This window comes from Mustela erminea, chromosome 14 (assembly GCF_009829155.1).
Source record: "Mustela erminea isolate mMusErm1 chromosome 14, mMusErm1.Pri, whole genome shotgun sequence".
In the NCBI taxonomy this organism is placed as follows: domain Eukaryota; kingdom Metazoa; phylum Chordata; class Mammalia; order Carnivora; family Mustelidae; genus Mustela; species Mustela erminea.
Window position 1 is genome coordinate 19040610 of NC_045627.1, and position 19752 is coordinate 19060361.

Consider the following 19752-nt stretch of genomic DNA (forward strand, 5'->3'; position numbering starts at 1 on the left):
TCTGTTCTAACTTGCTAGATGCTTCTAAATTTTTGATTTGGGTATTCTGTTATCACTTGGTTGGTTGACTCATTTTATTTTTATTTTTGGTTGGTTGACTCATTTTAAATTTCCTCTTTATATAAAGAGTTTTTTTCCTAAGAAACAATGAAGTAACAAATAACAAAAAAATAGAGGTTGATGCACAAGATATAATAGGTCCTAAGTAGGTGCTAATTTCCCGAAGTCTAAAAATATAAACATCATGCAAAATAAACCTTCGGTTTTACACATGATTTTTTAAAATCCCATTTTTTAAAAAAGTTTCACACTCAGTATAGCTGTATCCTGAGTTGTAGAGCTGTGTAGTTGCCCTACAGTACTTAATCTGGGCAAAGTAAATACAGATGGCACAGTAGACACATTGATACTTTCTATGAATATGTTCTAGTGGAATTCAAAGTATTCTCTAGATTTTAATAGAGTGAAACCACATCTACTCACTTGAATAAAATCAGTCCTTAGGAAGTAAATGTACAAATACTTGTGTTTCCCTAGGCAAGAAATGAGATGGTGTTCTGGGGGCAATTTTCTTGACACTTTGCCAGTTTTTGTATATTTAGGTTTCTGTTCTGAGTCTTTTTAAAAAATCATAATAATTTAATCTGGAATAAAGATTTTTCTCATAAAACATTCCTGAATTAACTACCTATTCATTCTGATTACATTTAAAACTCTTCTGGATCAGACCTTCCCTTTGGCATTGGCTAGACATTCAGAGCACTGTTTTCTATTTTCAAAGATTTTAAAGAACATGAAAACTTTTGCTCTTGGAATTTGGAATGCTTTTTTGGACTAAGTAGGAACTTGCCTGCCCCAAAGTCATTACTCTTTTTGAGTATAAAAGCAGGTCTGTAGGGGAACGTTGATTTGGACCTTAAGAAATGCTGATGGAGGAATTTTTTACTTTCTCATTTTTAGAATTAGTTTGGGCCAAGATTTAGTTTGAAGCCAATATGAGTTACATTCAAATTCCTACTTTTAATGAGATGAATACTTATAAAAATATGATTTGGCTATCTGTTTTAACTTGGACAATTTTTTTTTGCATTTTTCTATTTAATGCAAGTGAAATAAATCAAGAAAATATTAGGGGGGGAGCATTGAAATAGAAAGACTATAGCTATTCCCAAAGTTAGCTACACATTGAAATCATCTAAGATCTTTAAATGAGGGGGCCAGGCTCCTGCCCCATGATATTCTCATGTAATGGGGATTGGGCGCCATTTTGGCATTGGTGGTCTGAAAGACACTTCAGGTGTTCCTAACGTGCAGCCAAGTTTGGAAACCACTGGCCTATGGACTATGAGGAACATGTAAAGCCAAAAGCACCAAGCCTTTCAGAGTGTGAGCTATAGCCTCGAGGCCTTTGATGTCTGATTGGAGTTAACAGAACTGAAAAGTTATAGGAACTTTTCATTGTTACTGAAATTTAGCTGATTTTGACTGGAATCTGGGCTGATGTTGGATCACAGGATTCTGTTCAAGAGTTGACAAATTTTTCTGTCTTTGGGTTTATGTTTTCTTTCGAGTCCTGTAAAATTGTACCAGGGCACAGGGATTTTTTTTTTTTTTAAACTGGAAATTCTGGTGCTGTATGTCTTAAGCCACTAAAGAGACAGAAGCAGTGGTGATAGGTATTTGGAGTTCAGACCTCAATTATTTCTAATTTTGAGCCAAAAGTGGTCATTTACAAGTATGGCAAGAAAGTAGTGCCTTCTGTTCCCTCTCTCCCCGTTTTTGTAGCTCTGGAATCCCCATGAGATATTCCTGGAGAGAGGCCTAAAGCCCTAGAGAAGTTGGGTCACAAACACCCTTGCTGGTGTCTAAGAATCCACTTCTAAGCAGTCGTAGGGTATGTGTCTGTAAGGTTTTCTGTGTCCATTTCAAGACCAAAAGGCTCAAATATGGTAAAGCCGTCTGATACTTGTGGACAGTGGAAGGAAAGGAAGGTAGATTTCTTGGCAGACTGACTGTAAGTGGGTTAGACAATCCAAGGCCAACCCCACAGTAAGATAACTGTCTCTGAATGCTGGATGGTGGTCCGGGTATTGCAAAAACACCAAAGAAATAAGAGTAGACCTTCACTTCTTTCCTTGAAATGACTTTTCAGCCCATTTGCGGAATAGGAAAAAGCAGTCTAAGTGATATTCCTATAGGTTGGGTGTACATTTTTATGGTATTTGACATGATCAAAATGAGACTCATGTGAAAATAAATCCAAGTGGACAAAGTCAAAATGTTTAAAGGGAGAAGAGTCCATTTTAAGTCAGGGTGCTTACTGTGTTGGGAGATGCTTCAGAAGGATGGGGGGGCGGGGATGGTCCAGGAAAGGAGAGGTGTGGGCGGATGAGTTTAATAAACACTGGGTCTGGACTAATTTTATCCTTATCTGCAACACATCACATGGATTTCCAAAGGGTCCCCAGGAGATGGAAAGGGCAGGGAGATGGACACCCAGGACAGACTGATGGGTCATTTTCAGATGGAAGTGATGCTGGCCCCATCAAACCTTGGGCTGTCTTTCACAGACTCGGGCCTGAGAATGTACCCCATGTGGTACGCCACAGGGAAAGCATTTCTACAAAATCATCCTCTCTCACCCTCCTGCTGCCTGGTCATGACTTTGTGTATCACAGAAGCGGCTGTGAGCTGGGGTTAAGGCTCTGGAGTTTGTTTGCCTCCCCTTGTTGCTCCTGACTGGCCGGGTCAGCTCAGCCCTCGAACACTTGCTGGTTAAAAGCCCTCTCTCCACGTCATCAGGGAGCATAAACACACGCCCAAGACCCTCAGGAACCTTGGACAACCAACTTTTGGGGACAATGGCTCTTAAGCTTTCTGGTGGACAAGAGGCTTCTTGATACTTGATATTACCAGGAATATGTCCTCGTGTCTTGATTCTACCATTAGCGTAAGCTGAGCAGTCTCCAGAAAGGCATCTCTTTAGGAAAAGTAGGACTTGTGATCATATAAGGAAACTGAGCGAGAGGTTTATTTCTTCTGGATAGAGTTCTGTGTGTTTCTTAACTTAAAGCTATCTTCAGAAGGTTCCATATCCATCCCCTCGGGCAGTCACTGCAAAAGTGGGGTAGACCTCATACGTCGTATATGCTGCCAAATCCTGTCCAAGGGTCACCGCTTGCTTGAGCTGGGCTGCGGACACGGGCGCCGTTGCACTGGGGACAGCGTATCCTGGAGGAGGAGGTGGAGAAAACTTTATCAGAAGCCATGCACATTTGCTCCCTCCTGCTTTATTGTCTTCTCTTGGGAAGACCAAAAGTTAACCTCACTTAAAGCCAAAAGTTAATATGTAGGTTTTTAAAAAGTGAACTCAGGGGACCTAATACCTAGATTCTTTGATTAGGGGACAACATGCCTCAAAGTGAGGTCAGCTGCGTGTACCAGAACCGCTTCATGCTTAGAAAACTGGAAACCCGGGGGAGAGAGTCCAAGAAATGGAAACTTAAGAGGATGCCAAGTTGGTTAAAGCTTGAGATTGAGAACTTTTGCAGAGGCTCTCAGAGTTTATAATGGAGCGGAGGTGATTGACGGGTTGGCCGGGCTGAGGGGTGGGGCTCTGTGGGTCTGCTGCTGGACCCATGCCCCCCACCTAAATGAAATGTTAAAAACCATTGCTTTAGGAACAATTTGGAAAGTTTTAACGTGTTTCTGCATAGCACCATACAAGCAAATACCTGGTCTGTTTAATTTAGACCCAACCGTGAAGGGCCAAGACCTCTTGTTTCACCACCAAACTGTAGGGCTTTACATAGTAAGGAGGCCACCATGCGCGGTCACGTTAGGATGATGTGTGGCTGAGGGACATTCACTTTTAGAGAAAAGGGCATCACCGCTATTGTACAAAAGCAATGTTTCCTTGGTAATGTTTAAGATCAAAGTTAAGCTAATTCTGAGATAATCCAAAAAGTGTGAAGATGACAAGAAAAAGGGGAAAAATTTACTTAAGCAACAAATGGGGTTCTGATTTAAAACAACAACAACAAAACCATCCATTTGGATTATGTGCTATGGCAGTCATCCCAAGCCCAGACACACTGATTTCTTTCTGGTGGCTTCTCAGGAAGTGGTGGCAGGAAGCTGGCTGGACTATATTTAAAAAAATTAAATCCACTCGTTGGCTTGGGCACTTTGGCCAGTAATGTTGACTAACGCACTACTGAAGTTTGGTATGTTTTCCAAGGATGTGAGAAATGTGTTACCAATTACTTTCATGACTTTGGAAAGAGTATTTCTAAATAAGTGAGTAAGAAAGACCCACGTGTGAGAGTGCATGTGCATGTGTGTGTGTCGTGTGGATTTTATCTTTGGGAATTCTGAATTTTTTTTTTCAATTTGGCCACTTTCTTAAGTGCAAGAGTATTTGGACTTTAAACAGATTCTTCCCTTGGAACCTATTATTCTTTGCTTGACTCCACAGCAAAGTTTTAAGAGAGGCTCTCAAATTCTTAGGCATTCCCAGAACAACTCTCATGCCCTAAATATTTTTTACCTCTTGCAGGAGCAAACAGGAGGGAGGACAAGATCAAACATTCTTAGGTGAAAGCGAATTCTTTCCAATGTGCAAGCAAACTGTAACATTCTGACAGGGGCTCATTTATTTTTATAGTACATTAGTTAGCTGTCTTTGGGGAGCAGCTTTCCATGAGACAGGGGCTCAACCTTCTCCAGGAACCGAGAAACCCTGGCACAGGTCCCCAGTAGACGGACATGTCAACACCACATTCTGTGAAAAGCAAGCCTGAGACTGATGGCCCCAGTCCAGCCCAGGGGACCTGCCCTGTATGGTGGCAGCTGTTGCCTTGGTAACCTCGCGGGGGCGCACGACCCATCTTCCCCATGTTCTCTGGAACAAAGCGGGAATTGAGGTCGTGTTCGTGTGTGAAATGTGTTTAGTTGCTGGGATGGAAAGCATATTTGCCGTTTTTGAGAAACAAAAGAAAGCGAGATGAGCCCAGGTGTTACAGATGAGAGGAATACAGCAGTTCTCACGCCTGACCGTGACCAGCACGTGACAGAATGGACTGATAGAAACGCCCCATGTCTGGGTCCAGTCAGATCTCTGACTTGGTCTTAAGGGAGGTCCGTTGACATAGTGACACGTTGGAGTGACCAATGTCTTCAAATGAACTTTGGTTGCTAAAAAAGAATGGGAGTATTCAAGCTAACTGCTAAGGAAGGATCTACAAAACAAATTTCTTATCTGGTCACTTTTAATCTCTAGAGGCTTCATTTTTTAAAATTATTAGCATTTGTCGTAGGTACATAACAAATGGGGAAAAGCCTTTTAAATAGGACCGTGAAGGTGTGCCGATCTACAGAGAGGCTTTATTCTGAACCAACAGCATAGGCTCCAGTCCAAAATTATAGGGCAGATAAATGAAAGCTGATGATCTACATACTGAAAGGTTCTTGCTCACTCTGTGTCTCTCTCATACACACAGTTTTTGACTTAACATAATTTAAGAAAAGCGTGATCTAGAGTGCCTGGGTGGTTCAGTTGTTGGGATCGGGCTTCAGCTCAGGTTATGATCCCGGAGTGCCAGGATCGAGTCCCACGTTGGGCTCCCTGCTGAGCAGGGGGTCTGCTTCTGCTCTGGCCCTCACCCCACTTGTGCTTGCTCTCTCTCTCTCTCTCTCTCTCTCAATAAATAGATAAAATCTTAAAAATAAAAGAAAAATGTGATCTACACATTTCTTTCAGAAAGCAAAGCCATAAAAGTCAGGCTGAGTCAAAGATTCAAGTTCCAGGACTCCTTAAAAGCCAGTTGACTTGGCCCCATTCCTTCATCTTTGCTGTCCTGGGTTCCATCCGCTGCACCGGGCCATTGCGCTACAGCCTACTTCTTGCAGCATCAGGACCATTCCAGGCGTAATAAACCACGCTGAGCATTTAGGGAAACGCCCGCCAGGCAGAAAAACAACTCTTGCTAGGTAGTTCCGAACTCTCTGACCAAAAAAGTCAAAACCCCACCCATCCAGGCACAGAGACTGGTTCTTTCAAGGTCACACAGCTGGCTAGACTCCTCTTGTGCTTCCCGCTCACTCTTATCTCCTACCTTGATGGTTCCCGCATCTGCCCCGTGCGTTTGGCCACAGAATGTGTAACCAGATTTATTGTGGGTGGAGTTCAAAAACAACTCTCAGAGTTCAGGGTACCAGGGTGGGGGGGCTGTTTCTCAAACACCCCGGGGCAGGGTGCCATGTTTCCCACCTGGGAAGGCGGTGGCGGCAGCTGCCGCGGTAGGGGCATCGGCCGCCTCGGTGGGAATGCCCAGCGTCTGCAGGGTGTACTCGGCCGCATAGGTCCTTGCTTCATCCACGTAAGCACTGAGCTTCGGAGGCGTGAAGGGGTGGCTGCAAGGCAGAGTCAGGTGTTACCTTTGAGGTGCTGAGATGGGACAAAACCCAAGTCGCTGTTCGTGGGCTAAGAGGAGCTGATGATGGAATTTTATCCGCGTGGTTTTCATTCTCTTTGCATTGAAGACCTCTACAGGTGTATGTGCAGACGACAGCGGGGGGCCAAGAGGACATTCCTGGAGCACACCTGGAACTCACCACATGACTTTTCTAAGGTACACATGAAACAGGATGGTTCCTAAAACGTGTACCCAGTCAGGCTCCAGGCGGCGATACTTACCCACAGAGAGGACCTTTGATCCAAAATGTAAGTGACCTTGCATAGGCTGTGGTCATGGATAAAATGGCAATTTCATATGGTTCAACCTAAATACTACACAGATAAAAGAATGGACTCTAGTTCCGATTCCTGTTGCATTTTATGTCTGCACTTTTTTACTGGTTGCTTACACTGTGCAGTCTACATTGTGTGAAATTCAGAACCTCTGAGATGTCAGACCCCCCAGATGTCAGACCCCCCTGGGTACGTTCGTCCCAACTACACATCTCAGCGTTTGTGTTTAATGAAACATGAGCAAGCAGTAGACCCAAGTGTTTCGCTTATTGGGGTAGTGATAAAATACACTTGATCTACAAGAGACTCTTATTCTAAAAAGCGTTAAAGATTAGGAATTTGGAGATGTTACCCACATTGCAGGATTCTGGCTGGCCAGGGCAGGAATGGTTATTTTGTATAAAAAAAGTTGTCTTTGATCTTGTCCAATGGCCGAGTGCAGCTGATACACTGGTTGTCCCCAGTTGTTTTTCTGACAAATTTCTTCTAATATCTACGAGCGTGGAAAAAAAAAAAGTGATTTCCCTTTCAAATGTCACATTTGCATGATTTCTCCAGCTTTCAGGGTTTTTAAACTCTAATCTTCAGCATTTAAGCTAATGTTAAGAAAATAGAAAATGCCACAGGGTTTAATGACTCATAAAATTTAAGATGAACTCAACTTGAACTCCATTTAAAATGTTATGTCGATTAATTCACAAAAATCATTTTCACACCATTTATTCTAATATGTTTTTAGTTGAGTTCATTAGCTGTAACTTTTTTACCAATAGTTTAACTTTATGATTTGTTTGATGAATTTATTCCATTAAAAACAGTGGACATTTCAAGCACGGGGCTGCATTTCCTCATGACTACCGTTAATCCTTCTATTTATAATGTTTTAGAGAAAATAACCTAAGAATATATTTACTTCATGTCATTTGTCATAGGGTTTTAACTTCACATTTTCATAAAAAATTGAGTTAAAAAGTTTAATGGTTATTAGTTACTGGTGAGCATTAATAGATGGATGTGGACAGAGACAATGTCTTTATTTGGCAAAATACCACTTCTGGCTGTTTTTACAAAGATCTGAGTTTTACAATCTTCCTGCATGCTTTTTTCTGCCTTTTTCACTACTCCAAGCTGAATCTTGTCTCCAGGCACCCATTTTTTTTTTTTTTTTTTCATCCCGCAGTCATTTTCAGTGACCCACCAGCCCCAGTGCTCCCATGAGTCAGCAGGTTCAGGAAACTGCAAAACAGGGCCTCACTGTGAAAAGAATAAGACCTGGGGACAGAACAGTGCCCCGGGCTGACTCCATGGAACTTCTTATCTCATTGGTTCTGAAACGAATCCAGCTGCGATCGCAGGGCATTTTCCAGTTTATTAAATTTGTAGATTGTTCTTATATCCTCTACTGACTTTTGCTTGTTACGACTCTTGGCTCTGTAGCATCTCTTGTTGTCTACAAAATGTTCCCGGAGGGTCCTGGGCACCAGTAGACTGCTTTAGCTGGCAGACATTCTGCCTGCCTCTTTGAGCCTGTCATGCAAACACGCGCTCAGAGAGTATGGACTCTAACTCCTGACTCTGCTGGGCACACCTGGTCTCCTGGCTCTTGTCTGATGACCTTGACCCTGCCATGGGGTTGTTAAAGCTCTATCTATGTTTGTTTGCGGTGGCATCACCTGCAGTTTCTAAGCTGTCCTTGTAGAGATGCAGAGACTAAATAAAGAACTTTAATTAGTTGGGAGAGGTGGTTCCTTACATATCCCTATAAACCATGACCAATTTCTTTTTTTTTTTAATTTTTAATTTTTTATTAACATATAATATATTATTAGCCCCAGGGGTACAGGTCAGTGAATCGTCAGGCTTACACACTTCACACCACTCACTATAGCATATACCCTTCCCAATGTCTATAACCCCACCACACTCTCCCTACCCCCTTCTCTACCTCCCAAACCCCCCATGTGACCTCTCAAATTCCTCATATTAGGGAGATCATATGATGATTGTCTTTCTCTGATTGACTTATTTCACTCAGCATAATACTCTCTAGTTCCATCCATGTCATTGCAAATGGCAAGATTTCATTTCTTTTGATGGCTGCATAGTATTCCATTGTATATCTATATACCACCTCTTCTTTATTCATTCATCTGTTGATGGACATCTAGATTCTTTCCATAGTTTGGCTATTGTGAACATTGCTGCTATAAACATTGGGGTGCATGTGCCCCTTTGGATCACTACATTTGTATCTTCAGGGTAAACACCCAGTAGTGCAATTGCTGGGTCATAGGGTAGCTCTATTTTCAACTCTTTGAGGAACCTCCATGCTGTTTTCCAGAGTGACTGCACCAGCTTGCATTTCCACAAACATTGTAGTAGGATTCCCCTTTCTCCGCATCCTCACCAGCATCTGTTGTTTCCTGACTTGTTAATTTTAGCCATTCTGACTGGTGTGAGGTGGTATCTCATTGTGGTTTTGATTTGTATTTCCCTGATGCCAAGTGATGTGGCGCACTTTCTCGTGTGTCTGTTGGCCATCTGGATGTCTTCTTTGCAGAAATGTATGTTCATGTCCTCTGCTCATTTCTTGATTAGATTATTTGTTCTTTGGGCATTGAGTTTGATAAGTTTTTTATAGATTTTGGATACTAGCTCTTCAACTGATAGGTTGTTTGCAAATATCTTCTTCCATTCTGTCAGTTGTCTTTTGGTTTTGTTGACTGTTTCCTTTGCGGTGCAAAAACTTTTGATCTCAGTGAAGTCCCAATAGTTCATTTTTGCTCTTGCTTCCCTTGCCTTTGGCGATGTTTCTAGGAAGAAGTTGCTGCAGCTTAGGTCAAAGAGGTTGCTGCCTGTGTTCTCCTCAAGGATTTTGATGTATTCCTTTCTCACATTGAGATCTTTCATCCATTTTGAGCCTATTTTTGTGTGCGGTGTAAGGAAATGGTCCAGTTTCATTCTTGGACCATCCATTGGACAGCATGTGGCTGTCCAATTTTCCCAACACCATTTGTTTAAGAGGCTGTCCTTTTTCCATTGGACATTCTTTCCTGCTTTGTCGAAAATTAGTTGACCATAGTGTTGAGGGTCCATTTCTGGGCTCTCTATTCTTTTTTTTTTTTTTTAAAGATTTTATTTATTTATTTGACAGACAGAGATCACAAGTAGGCAGAGAGGCAGGCAGAGAGAGAGGGAGGGGGAAGCAGGCTCCCTGCTGAGCAGAGAACCCAATGCGGGGCTCAATCCCAGGACCCTGGGATCATGACCTGAGCCAAAGGCAGAGGCTTTAACCCACTGAGCCACCCAGGCGCCCCTGGGCTCTCTATTCTGTTCCACTGATCTACGTGTCTGTTTTTGTGCCAGTACCATACTGTCTTGATGATGACAGCTTTGTAATAGAGCTTGAAGTCTGGAATTGTGATGCCACCAACTTTGGCTTTCTTTTTCAACATTCCTTTGGCTATTCGAGGTCTTTTTTGGTTTCATATAAATTTTAGGATTATTTATTCCATTTCTTTGAAAAAAATGATGGTGTTTTGATAGGGATTACATTAAACGTGTAGATTGCTTTAGGTAGCACAGACATTTTCAGAACATTTGTTCTTCCAATCCATGAGGATGGAACGTTTTTCCATTTCTTTGTATCTTCCTCAATTTCTTTCATGAGTGATTTATAGTTTTCTGAGTACAGCTTCTTTGCCTCTTTGGTTAAGTTTATTCCTAAGTATCTTATGGTTCTGGATGCAATTGTAAATGGGATTGACTCCTTAATTTCTCTTTCTTCTGTCTTGTTGTTGGTGTATAGAAATGCAACTGATTTCTGTGCATTGATTTTATATCCTGACATTTTACTGAATTCCTGTACAAGTTCTAGCAGATTTGGAGTGGAGTCTTTTGGGTTTTCCACATATAGTATCATATCATCTGCAAAGAGTGATAGTTCGACTTCTTCTTTGCTGATTCAGATGCCTTTAATTTCTTTTTGTTTTCTGATTGCTGAGGCTAGGACTTCTAGTACTATGTTGAATAGCAGTGGTGATAGTGGACATTCTTGCTGTGTTCCTGACCTTGGTAGAAAAGCTCTCAGTTGTTCCCCATTGAGAATGATATTTGCTGTGGGTTTTTCACAGACCATGACCAGTTTCTCACCTGGGTTTAATATAAGAAGCCGAGATCATTCCTCACTCTCTGGCGGTTCTTAGAAGTATTACATGGAATTGATAATGATGATTATTTTTTATTTTCTTAAATGGTTTCTAAGTATTCTAGTTCCTTAATGAGTTTCCTTATTTTATATTTTATCCCAAGATCGACTGGATGACAAGCCTTCATGTTTTCTGGGCAATGCTTCACCATGACAGTCAATAGAGTTTACAGTAATGATCTGTTGATTTGTCCGGATCCTCTCACTGGAGTCCCATATGATTTTTGATGACAAAGACTGTATTATGTTCCCTTTTCCATGCCCAGCACCTAACATGGTGTGTGCCTAATAGATGGTTTTTGATCAAAGAAATGAGTGCTGTGTGCCACTCTACTAGGCATCTTTATTTTTAATTGCCTGGGTAGGGTTAGCAGAAACCTTAGATGAACTAATCTGTATGTACAAGATCCCTATTGATCCTACAAAAATAATACTCAGGATGAGCCTTTAGAAAACCATGCTTTCTGTTTAATCACAATAAGAAGGCTACTTCCATGCTGGAGTAAGGATTTTTCCTTTGGGATCCCCTAACTGTATCTCTGAACAACTGGCATGGGTTCCTCAGCCAGTGTCTCTACAGAGAGCCTGGCATGGACTGCACAGCCCCAGGCAATAGGCTCAGGGTTCACACAGATCCTGTTTTGTTTTATTTTTAATCCTGTTATTCACTTTCCACCCTGGAACAGCTTTTATGACTTCCAATTTTCCAATAATAAAAACCACAGCCTCATGTGGAAACATGGAAACTTGGAGCTGTGGAATGAAAGCATTACAAAGTCACCATCATGTCCCTCCCCAAGCAAAATCCTCGTGGGAGACCTAATGGGATATGACCGATGGCATCTTATCATTAATACAAGTCATGACATCACCAGGGGTGGTATGGTGTTTTCTCTCACACAGTGTTTCCCATAGAAGATGTCCTAAGTGTCCTATTCATTTCCTGTCATGAATACTCCCCATTAGCCAACTCCTTCAGAGCAGGTGTTAATTTTGAAATAGGGTCTTTGCTTCATGTTATTTTCATGTAAGATATCAGTTGATAATTCTTAATAGCTCTCAGAATCCTCACATTCCATTTTGTTCAGATTATTTAGGAAATAGAAGAAAGCCCGTGATGGAACAGTGGCCCTCAAGGGGCAGCATTCTCTCGCTGTATGTTGTGCTGATTGGCCACTTGACCTCTTTAACCCAACCCAACCAAACAATAACCCAAGGAGGGATCAAATCAGATCATTTGATGAAAGGCAAATGTGGATGGTCTTTGGCTCAACAGAAGGAAACTTATCTCTGGAATAACATTACCTACCTGGGGAGCAAGTTTAATTCCTTGAGGTTTTAAAGTGACAGGATTCATTGGAGTGAGCTCCATTCCAGGTAACATGTCATAGAGTTTGTCTTCTCTCTTGTCTCCCTTGACCTGGTATCCACGACCCAGGCCTGTATAGGCCAAATAGCCCCGGCCGGCCAGTCCTCTCACTCCCGCGGCCCCTACAGGTACATTCATGTAAATTTCTAGGAATGTAAGAAGGCATTAAACTGAATCAAACCACCAGAAGATCACCCTGAATCTTACTGTAATGGAAAAGTTAGCCCAAGTCACATTGATCATTGCCCTCAAGATGCATAGAAAACGCTAGGATTCTAATATAATGAAACTCAACATAGAGTTCACAGTAAGTGTCTTTGTTTTTGTTTTGCTTTTGTTTTTGTTTTTGTTTTTTTAAATCTGTGGAAGAAAGCCATATTGTCAGAGCTACTGATAAATGCATGAGCAACTTTAAAACTTTGGCACAGAGAAAAAAATTGTAATTTATATCTTTGGTTGATCTTTTGTTGACATTCCTCTATAGATTAATAAATGTTGGGAAGGTATTTAAACATCCCAGCATGGTATGACCACATGTATTAAAATAAGTCTTGCATTTTTTATCATTGATCAGTAGATCAGAAATGAATTCTAGCTTCCCCAATAATCCCAACCCCAATGATCGGTTGGGAAACATTGAACATTTAGAAACCATGTTTATTGGTTCACTATTTTCTGTTTTATGTTCGGACAATTGAGACTTTTATTTCCACTGAGTTTCATTAATAGATTCCTTTTGATTTTTTGTTTGCTATCTTACTACTTTGATTTCCTATTGGTGGTGTAAAGTGATAAAAAAAATTAAATTGATTACCCTTCATCCATGAATATCATTCTTTGATTCCTTTCTTGTTATAAGTTGTTTTTCCCCTTAGAGTGAAAATTGGTTTTTTTCCTACATTACAACTGGTTGACAATTTATATTTAATGTATGCATTATTTTACAATATGATTTCAGATTATAAATGCACAATACTTCAACGACATAATTTGTCATCACATAGATAAATATCCTGGAGAATAACCTGATGATTATAATTTTGGGTGGAGTGATTTTATTATGATTATGGAACTTTTAAGGCTGTTGAAGACTAGAGCTTCTAGGATGGTCAATTCAGTTTTCCTGAAAAATAGCAAAACACAGTAAGATAATTGTTTTCACAGTAATCTGGATATGCCCCTTTGCTTCTAAGTAAAACCCAAGGATAGAGTTAAATACAATTTATTGCCGAATTGCCCAGAGTGGTGTCCTATTTGGAAGATAGAACTGGCATTCTTTTGGCATTAACTCTATCCTAGCAGAACCATTCAGAAGGATCCCATTAGGCAGAGACAGGGTAGTTTATTCAAAATAAAAATGCTTTCCTTAACATCTATATTGTTTGAACTGAGCCCAGAGAACTGGGTGAACACTTGGAATTTCTGTAGGATTACATAGGAAAGATTTATTGTTTGGTAGTTAGTCTTTCTTCTATTTGAACTTTACTATTTCGTTCCCCATATCCTGGAGAAATAGGTTGATTTCCTCGACAGTGTGGCCTTTTAGAAGGCACAGCATGTATTTCTGGGGTGAGGTCAGCTGAAAGTATCTCATATATCTGTTAGAATACGTATGATATTTTGTGATTATGTATGAATTTGATGCCACTGAGTTACCGTCAAATATATATGTGCCTTGACCTGTTTTTTGCTATTTGAGATAATTGGTTTCCATTGGACTATCCTGCTTTCACTTGGGTTTTTTAATGAGTCCCATATGACTGCAGTATAGTGGTCCAGTGATAAGGGAGAAGCTAACTACTTAGTCTGATCAAATTTTATGGGCCCAGACAATGATCAACTGTATGCATTAGACCCATTTGTGCTATGTTCTGACCAAGTTTTTTCAATAACCAGTTGTAATGTGAAAAAAGATATTTATGGAAGGACAACTACTGATATAATAATTCTTGATTTTTCATAAATGATTTATTTCCCAGTCCTTTTCTCCCAGTGGGTCCATCCCATTTGTCTAAGGCTGTGGCAATACAAATCATTTGAAATTGTAGAGTTATTCTAGAGCAAGAGTTGATGAGCATTACCTCTAACAGAAGGGGCTCGGATAATGGCCCTGTTGCCAAGGTGTCCTTTGGTGGCTGGGAAATGAAGGCCAGGGATTGCTGCATAGGCCTGAGGAGCATAGAAGACAGGAGCTCCAAGGTAGGTTGTGGTGGGATCATAAACATGGCCCAGAGAGTAGGTGTACTCTCCTTGCAGCATGGTGCCTCTTCCACCCGTGCCTCGGGTGTACCTAACATAACTGTCTTTATCCACTGGTTTGGCTAGCGTCACTTCAATGGGGGAACCATCCAGCACCTGTCGTAGAGAGCAAAGAGGAATCAACATGAGAAGATATGAAGACAGTCAAGTGTGCCTGAGCCCTGGTCTCTTGGGTGTTAGTCAATCTGACAGTCTGGTCACGGTCTCACTTATACATATCTTGTCTCTTCATGGGTTCATGTTCATGTGTCAGTTGAGTTTTCCTGAGTGGTTTTGTTGGAAAATTGCATATAATATGCGACAGGTTTGATGCGAACAAACTGGGCACCGACCCCTGACATTCAGGTTGTAAATTTTGTGATACAGTCCCTGTGACAGAGAATTATGTGAAAGTTTTACACGGTATATGTTTTAAGTTACATATATAATTTTTTTTTTTAAGTTACATATATAATTCTAAGAAATTTTAGGTTAATAATGGGTGGAATATAATGTCTACTACTTAGCACAGCACAGGGAAGTTGGTAGGAAACCAGTAAGGAAATCTTGTCCATTGTTACCACTGTGGCAGGGATGGCCTTGTCAGATCTTTTGGGCCACCTGCCAGCTAGACAGTTTACTCCTTAGAGCAGCCAGTGAAAGGCAAGTTTCACTGGAAGAGAAGAGAGGCTTAAAAGGGGTGGGAACTGGCTGGGATGGCAGGGGCAGTACTGAGATTTCTCAGGTCACACACTTCTTAAAACTTGTCCTCAAGGATTATTGGACAGGTTCTGTTTGTTTGTTTGTTTTTCTAATGCAAGTTTTGGACAGTTTGCAAGCAGATCCAGATATTGGCCAGAAGGGCTGCGGGGAGAGCTACATGCATGACTCACTTTCCCATATGGCTTGCGTACATAAGAGTCAAAGATGTCTCTCAACAAATGCTTGAAGGATTGAGGTAGTTCTTATTGATGGGACAAGGTGTTGTGAGGAAGCACTTGTAGCTTCTTCCGTGTAAGATTAGTATAAGCCTCTATTTTTATAAAGAAAGCAAGTAATATGAAACATTCCCTCCAGAATTCCCTGTCATAGCTGCTCACCATTTTGTGAGTGCTCAGTGGTTCTGAGACCATTGAGGTTTGCTGGCCAAAGTTGTGCTTCCTGGTTGTCACTTGTTCCTAGTTTCATATATCAGCCTGATTTTCTAGGAGCAGGAGCCAGTATTTAACATAATAGCTGGAATACACTGAGAGAGAGAATCCTGATGAAATTCAACTATCTCACACTGGTGTCAATGTTATTAGAAGAAACAGATCTGAGTGTCCAAAGGAACAGAGTGGTATTACATATAAGAATTTTTATCTTCATGTGGGATATATATACAATGGAATAGTATGCAGCCATCAAAATAAATGAAATCTTGCCATTTGCGATGACGTGGATGGAACTAGAGGGTATTATGCTTAGCAAAATAAGTCAATCGGAGAAAGATAACTATCATATGATTTCCCTGATATGAGGAAGTGGAGATGCAACATGGGGGGTTTGGGGGTAGGAAAAGAATAAATGAAACAAGATGGGATCAGGAGGGAGACCAACCATAAGAGACTCTTAATGTCACAAAACAAACTGAGGGTTGCCGTGGGGAGGGGGGTTGGGAGAGGGTGGTGGGGTTATGGACAGTGGGGAGGGTATGTGCTATGGTGAGTGCTGTGAAGTGTGTAAACCTGGCAACTCACAGACCTATACCCCTGGGGCTAATACATTGTATGTTAATAAAAAAATTAAAAAATTAAAAATAATTTTTATCTTCAGTCCTGTCTGGAGGAAGGTGAGACACCCAAATAGACCTCTGCTTCTAGGTCCTTCCATATCAAGAGACATTTTTAATGGAATGGTTCTTTACTGCAAAGCCCAATTTAGTGTTGTAATAGATTTTGTACTGCATTTATCTGTCCCTTTAATAGTGTTTTAAACTCAGTATTGTATTTTAGTTATTTGGTCTAGATGTTTCAAGAGATAGGACGACATCTTATTAATCGGTGTATTCCCAAGCCTAGCAAAATTCCTTGCACATCACAGACATCCACAAGTTATTTCCAGAACAAGTGAACAATCCAATGCAAAGCTTAGTTCATCACCTTTCTCTCTAATTAGGTTTCCTTTCCTGGCTTCCCTGACCACATCATCATGGTCTCCCATATTGAAAAGCAGTGACTCTTGCTCACTCCAACATCCAGTCATTTCCTGGGTGTTTTGAATTAATCCCCCATAGCCCTGTGTGGCGCTTTCTCCTACTTTGTATTCCTGCCCTTGGTCAAGCCCTATTTCTTCCTATTTGCGTGACTATAATAGCTTTTCAAAAAGTTCCAATGATACCTCTCTTCCTACTCCACAAAATTACAACTCTTAGTACATTCATTTCCCTAAATTGTATGTGATCATTACACCAATACACAAAAAGCTTTTGAGTCTCACCCTGTCTGATAGGTCAACTATTAATATGCATATGTATACTCAAGCCTTACATAGTTCCTAGGCAAACTTACTTTTCATTTTCCCATGCAACATTATAGTTAGATATAATTATAATATTTGGTACATATTTTAAGATTTTGAATATATATTTAACCTTGATATATATGTACACATTGCTATAAAAATATCTAACTAAAAACTGGGAACAATTTGAATATTTTTCCATTGTGATTATTTCAATGTAACTGTTTAGCACATAATTTATGACTGACAGTCCCTTCTCAGCAATTGTCATGTATCCTCAGGAATGTTTTCAAATTGAGAAATGAACCTACAGATTGTTTTCAAGGTAGTAACAATTTTATGATACTAAATGTAATCACCAATGAAGACTAAATCATGTTTTGCTTCAAGGACGTGTATTTCAATTTGCTTTCAATTTTTGCTTTACAGTTTTTGTGTTTTGGAGGCAAGTGTTTTGTTTTTTTTTCCCTCCAAACATATGGAGGTTCCCTAAACCCAGCCACTTGTGACTAAAGGACTAAAGGACCTGCTCCAGAGGTGCTCCCTTAGCCCCTGGCTGTGTCCTTTGGCCAAAGATCCCTGCTTCTCCAAGGAGACCTGCTCTACACAGCCCTCTCTCCGTGAGGCTTCCCATTACGTTTCCTGCCCCCTGTTGCCTTGACAGCCTGAGCTTCGGTTCCACCTCTCTTCAGTTCCCTCCCCCACACTCACCCTTCTGTCCTTAGTCCTTTCACCATCCGTCTGCTGTTAAGACTAACTGTTCAAAGCCAGACAGGCGACACGGTCCTACGTGCGTGATGTTCTAACTGAATCGGTCTATTTTCACTGTTCCTCAGTCATTTCCTGCTCTTTCCAAATTCTATGTCTCTGAGACTGCTTCTCCATGTCTGCGGTTCTTTCCTTTGGGAATTCTGTCCAATTTTTATCACTTCTCATGGATACCATCTTCTCATCTCCATGAAGATTTACTGATTCCTTCAGACTTTCTCACCTCTCTATCTATAAATGTAGTGAACCTGAACTTGTTTGGCTGAACCATGAAAGATGTTTGTGTACCCATTCTAGTCCTCTGTAAACTTTTACCTTGGTGACAAGTATCTCTCTCTCTTTTTTTTGTCCCAGACATTGTTTAGCAAAGTAAGTTGTCTATAGAAAGGTTTTAATGTTTATTGCACCAATAAGTAAATATGATCTTGATTTCTATGTACAAGTCAGGAGAAAGGATTTTAGAACCTAATTTTCCCCTCACCCCACTCTTGGCAAGGGGAAGAGACCCAGAGTCTTCCAGAGTAGGAAAGGCAAACTCTGAGGGCAGAATGACAACAGAATTGGCCTGTTTTCTGGTCTTCAACCTCCAAAATGCTACAGTAATGAGGTGATAATCTCTTGAAGTAATGAGAGAAAACTGGGCCTGAGAAAAATGCCCTGAAATAATGTACTCCAATCACCCACTTTGTAGGGAAATTGAGAGCCAGGGACTTGTTCAAATCTCCCCAAATTAGAGGTAGAGCCAGACACATGAGCCACATCTGCATTGTGTTTCTGTCACTTCTCTTGTGTTCATCTTCAATGGACCCGTGCAGTCTTGTCAGAAGTGGAGAAAGCCTGAGGGACACAGACTTGCGGGATTGTTCTTCTGAATAAAGTTTACACAACACACTTGTGTGAAACCTGTGTGTGTGTGTGTGTGTGTGTGTGTGTACGTGTTGTTCTACCTTACCTTCCCATTTAAAGCCTTCATAGCCTCTACTGCATCTTCTCGATTACTGAAGTGCACAAAAGCATAGTCTCGAATCTTCTTTACCCTCTCCACAGCACCTAGAAACAAAGTAGCCCCATTAGCAAAAACTGAGAGAGCCCTGAGAATGATTTGATTTTTTTTTCTCTGGGAGACTCATTACTTAGCTAAGATCTTAGTGAGAATATTCACTAGGTCCAGGTTTACAATTCTACACATCCAACAGAAATTTATTTGTATATTTTTTAACATGCCCTATATTTTGCCTTATTGTTATCAATTAGAGTTTCCCACCTCCTAGGTTATAAGATCCTTAAGGATAGAAGCACTATCTTCTGGCATATCTTCTGGCATTTTATGTCTGGCATAAAATGTAAAAGATAGTAACTTATACTCAGTGAAATATTCACTGAACTGATTTGAACTTAACTATTAGACATCCTATAAATCTCTACTTAGGCGATTACCTTTTAAAATTTTATGGCTTTTCCCCAGAAAAATGTTTCATCTTTTGATTTATGGAATAAAACTTTAGAATTAGGAAAGACTTTAGTGATGATTTACTTTAAGCTTTTTAAAAAATTTATTTGGCCTTAATGTAAGTATTTTTAACTTAGATTAGGAACCTAGGGTTCTGACAAGGGAAGTGAGATTCATAAGAGTTGACACTGCTAGGAACCCGAACGCAGATCTCTTAACTGCTTATCTGATGTTCTTTTGATTAAAAAAAAAAGTAATTCTGGACACTGGGGAGGGTATGTGCTATGGTGAGTGCTGTGAATTATGTAAGACTGAAGATTCTCAGACCTGTACCCCTGAAACAAATAATACATTATATGTTTTATAAAAAAGTGGTTTCTGAAAGAATATCAGAAAACCAAGACAGTTCCTTGCAATGCTGTTCATAATATTTAAATGTTGGAAACAATGTAGATATCCACTAACTC

General features: G+C 40.6%; 1 protein-coding gene across 3 annotated transcripts in view; it reads right to left on the minus strand.

The window, feature by feature from the left end:
• Positions 1 to 299: 299 nt before the first annotated feature.
• Positions 300 to 19752, minus strand: part of A1CF (APOBEC1 complementation factor) — a 79540-nt gene continuing 60087 nt past the window's right edge. For 2 of the 3 annotated variants that reach the window (XM_032313420.1, XM_032313422.1), the window contains 6 exons: positions 18788 to 18885; positions 14409 to 14682; positions 12268 to 12473; positions 7108 to 7244; positions 6272 to 6414; positions 300 to 3231 (listed from right to left, as the gene is read on the minus strand). In XM_032313420.1, coding sequence (XP_032169311.1) covers positions 3080 to 3231; positions 6272 to 6414; positions 7108 to 7244; positions 12268 to 12473; positions 14409 to 14682; positions 18788 to 18885 — 1010 coding nt within the window. In that variant the 3' untranslated portion in view covers positions 300 to 3079. The remainder of the gene's footprint in view (positions 3232 to 6271; positions 6415 to 7107; positions 7245 to 12267; positions 12474 to 14408; positions 14683 to 18787; positions 18886 to 19752) is intronic. The other variant, XM_032313421.1, reaches the window with a different exon arrangement.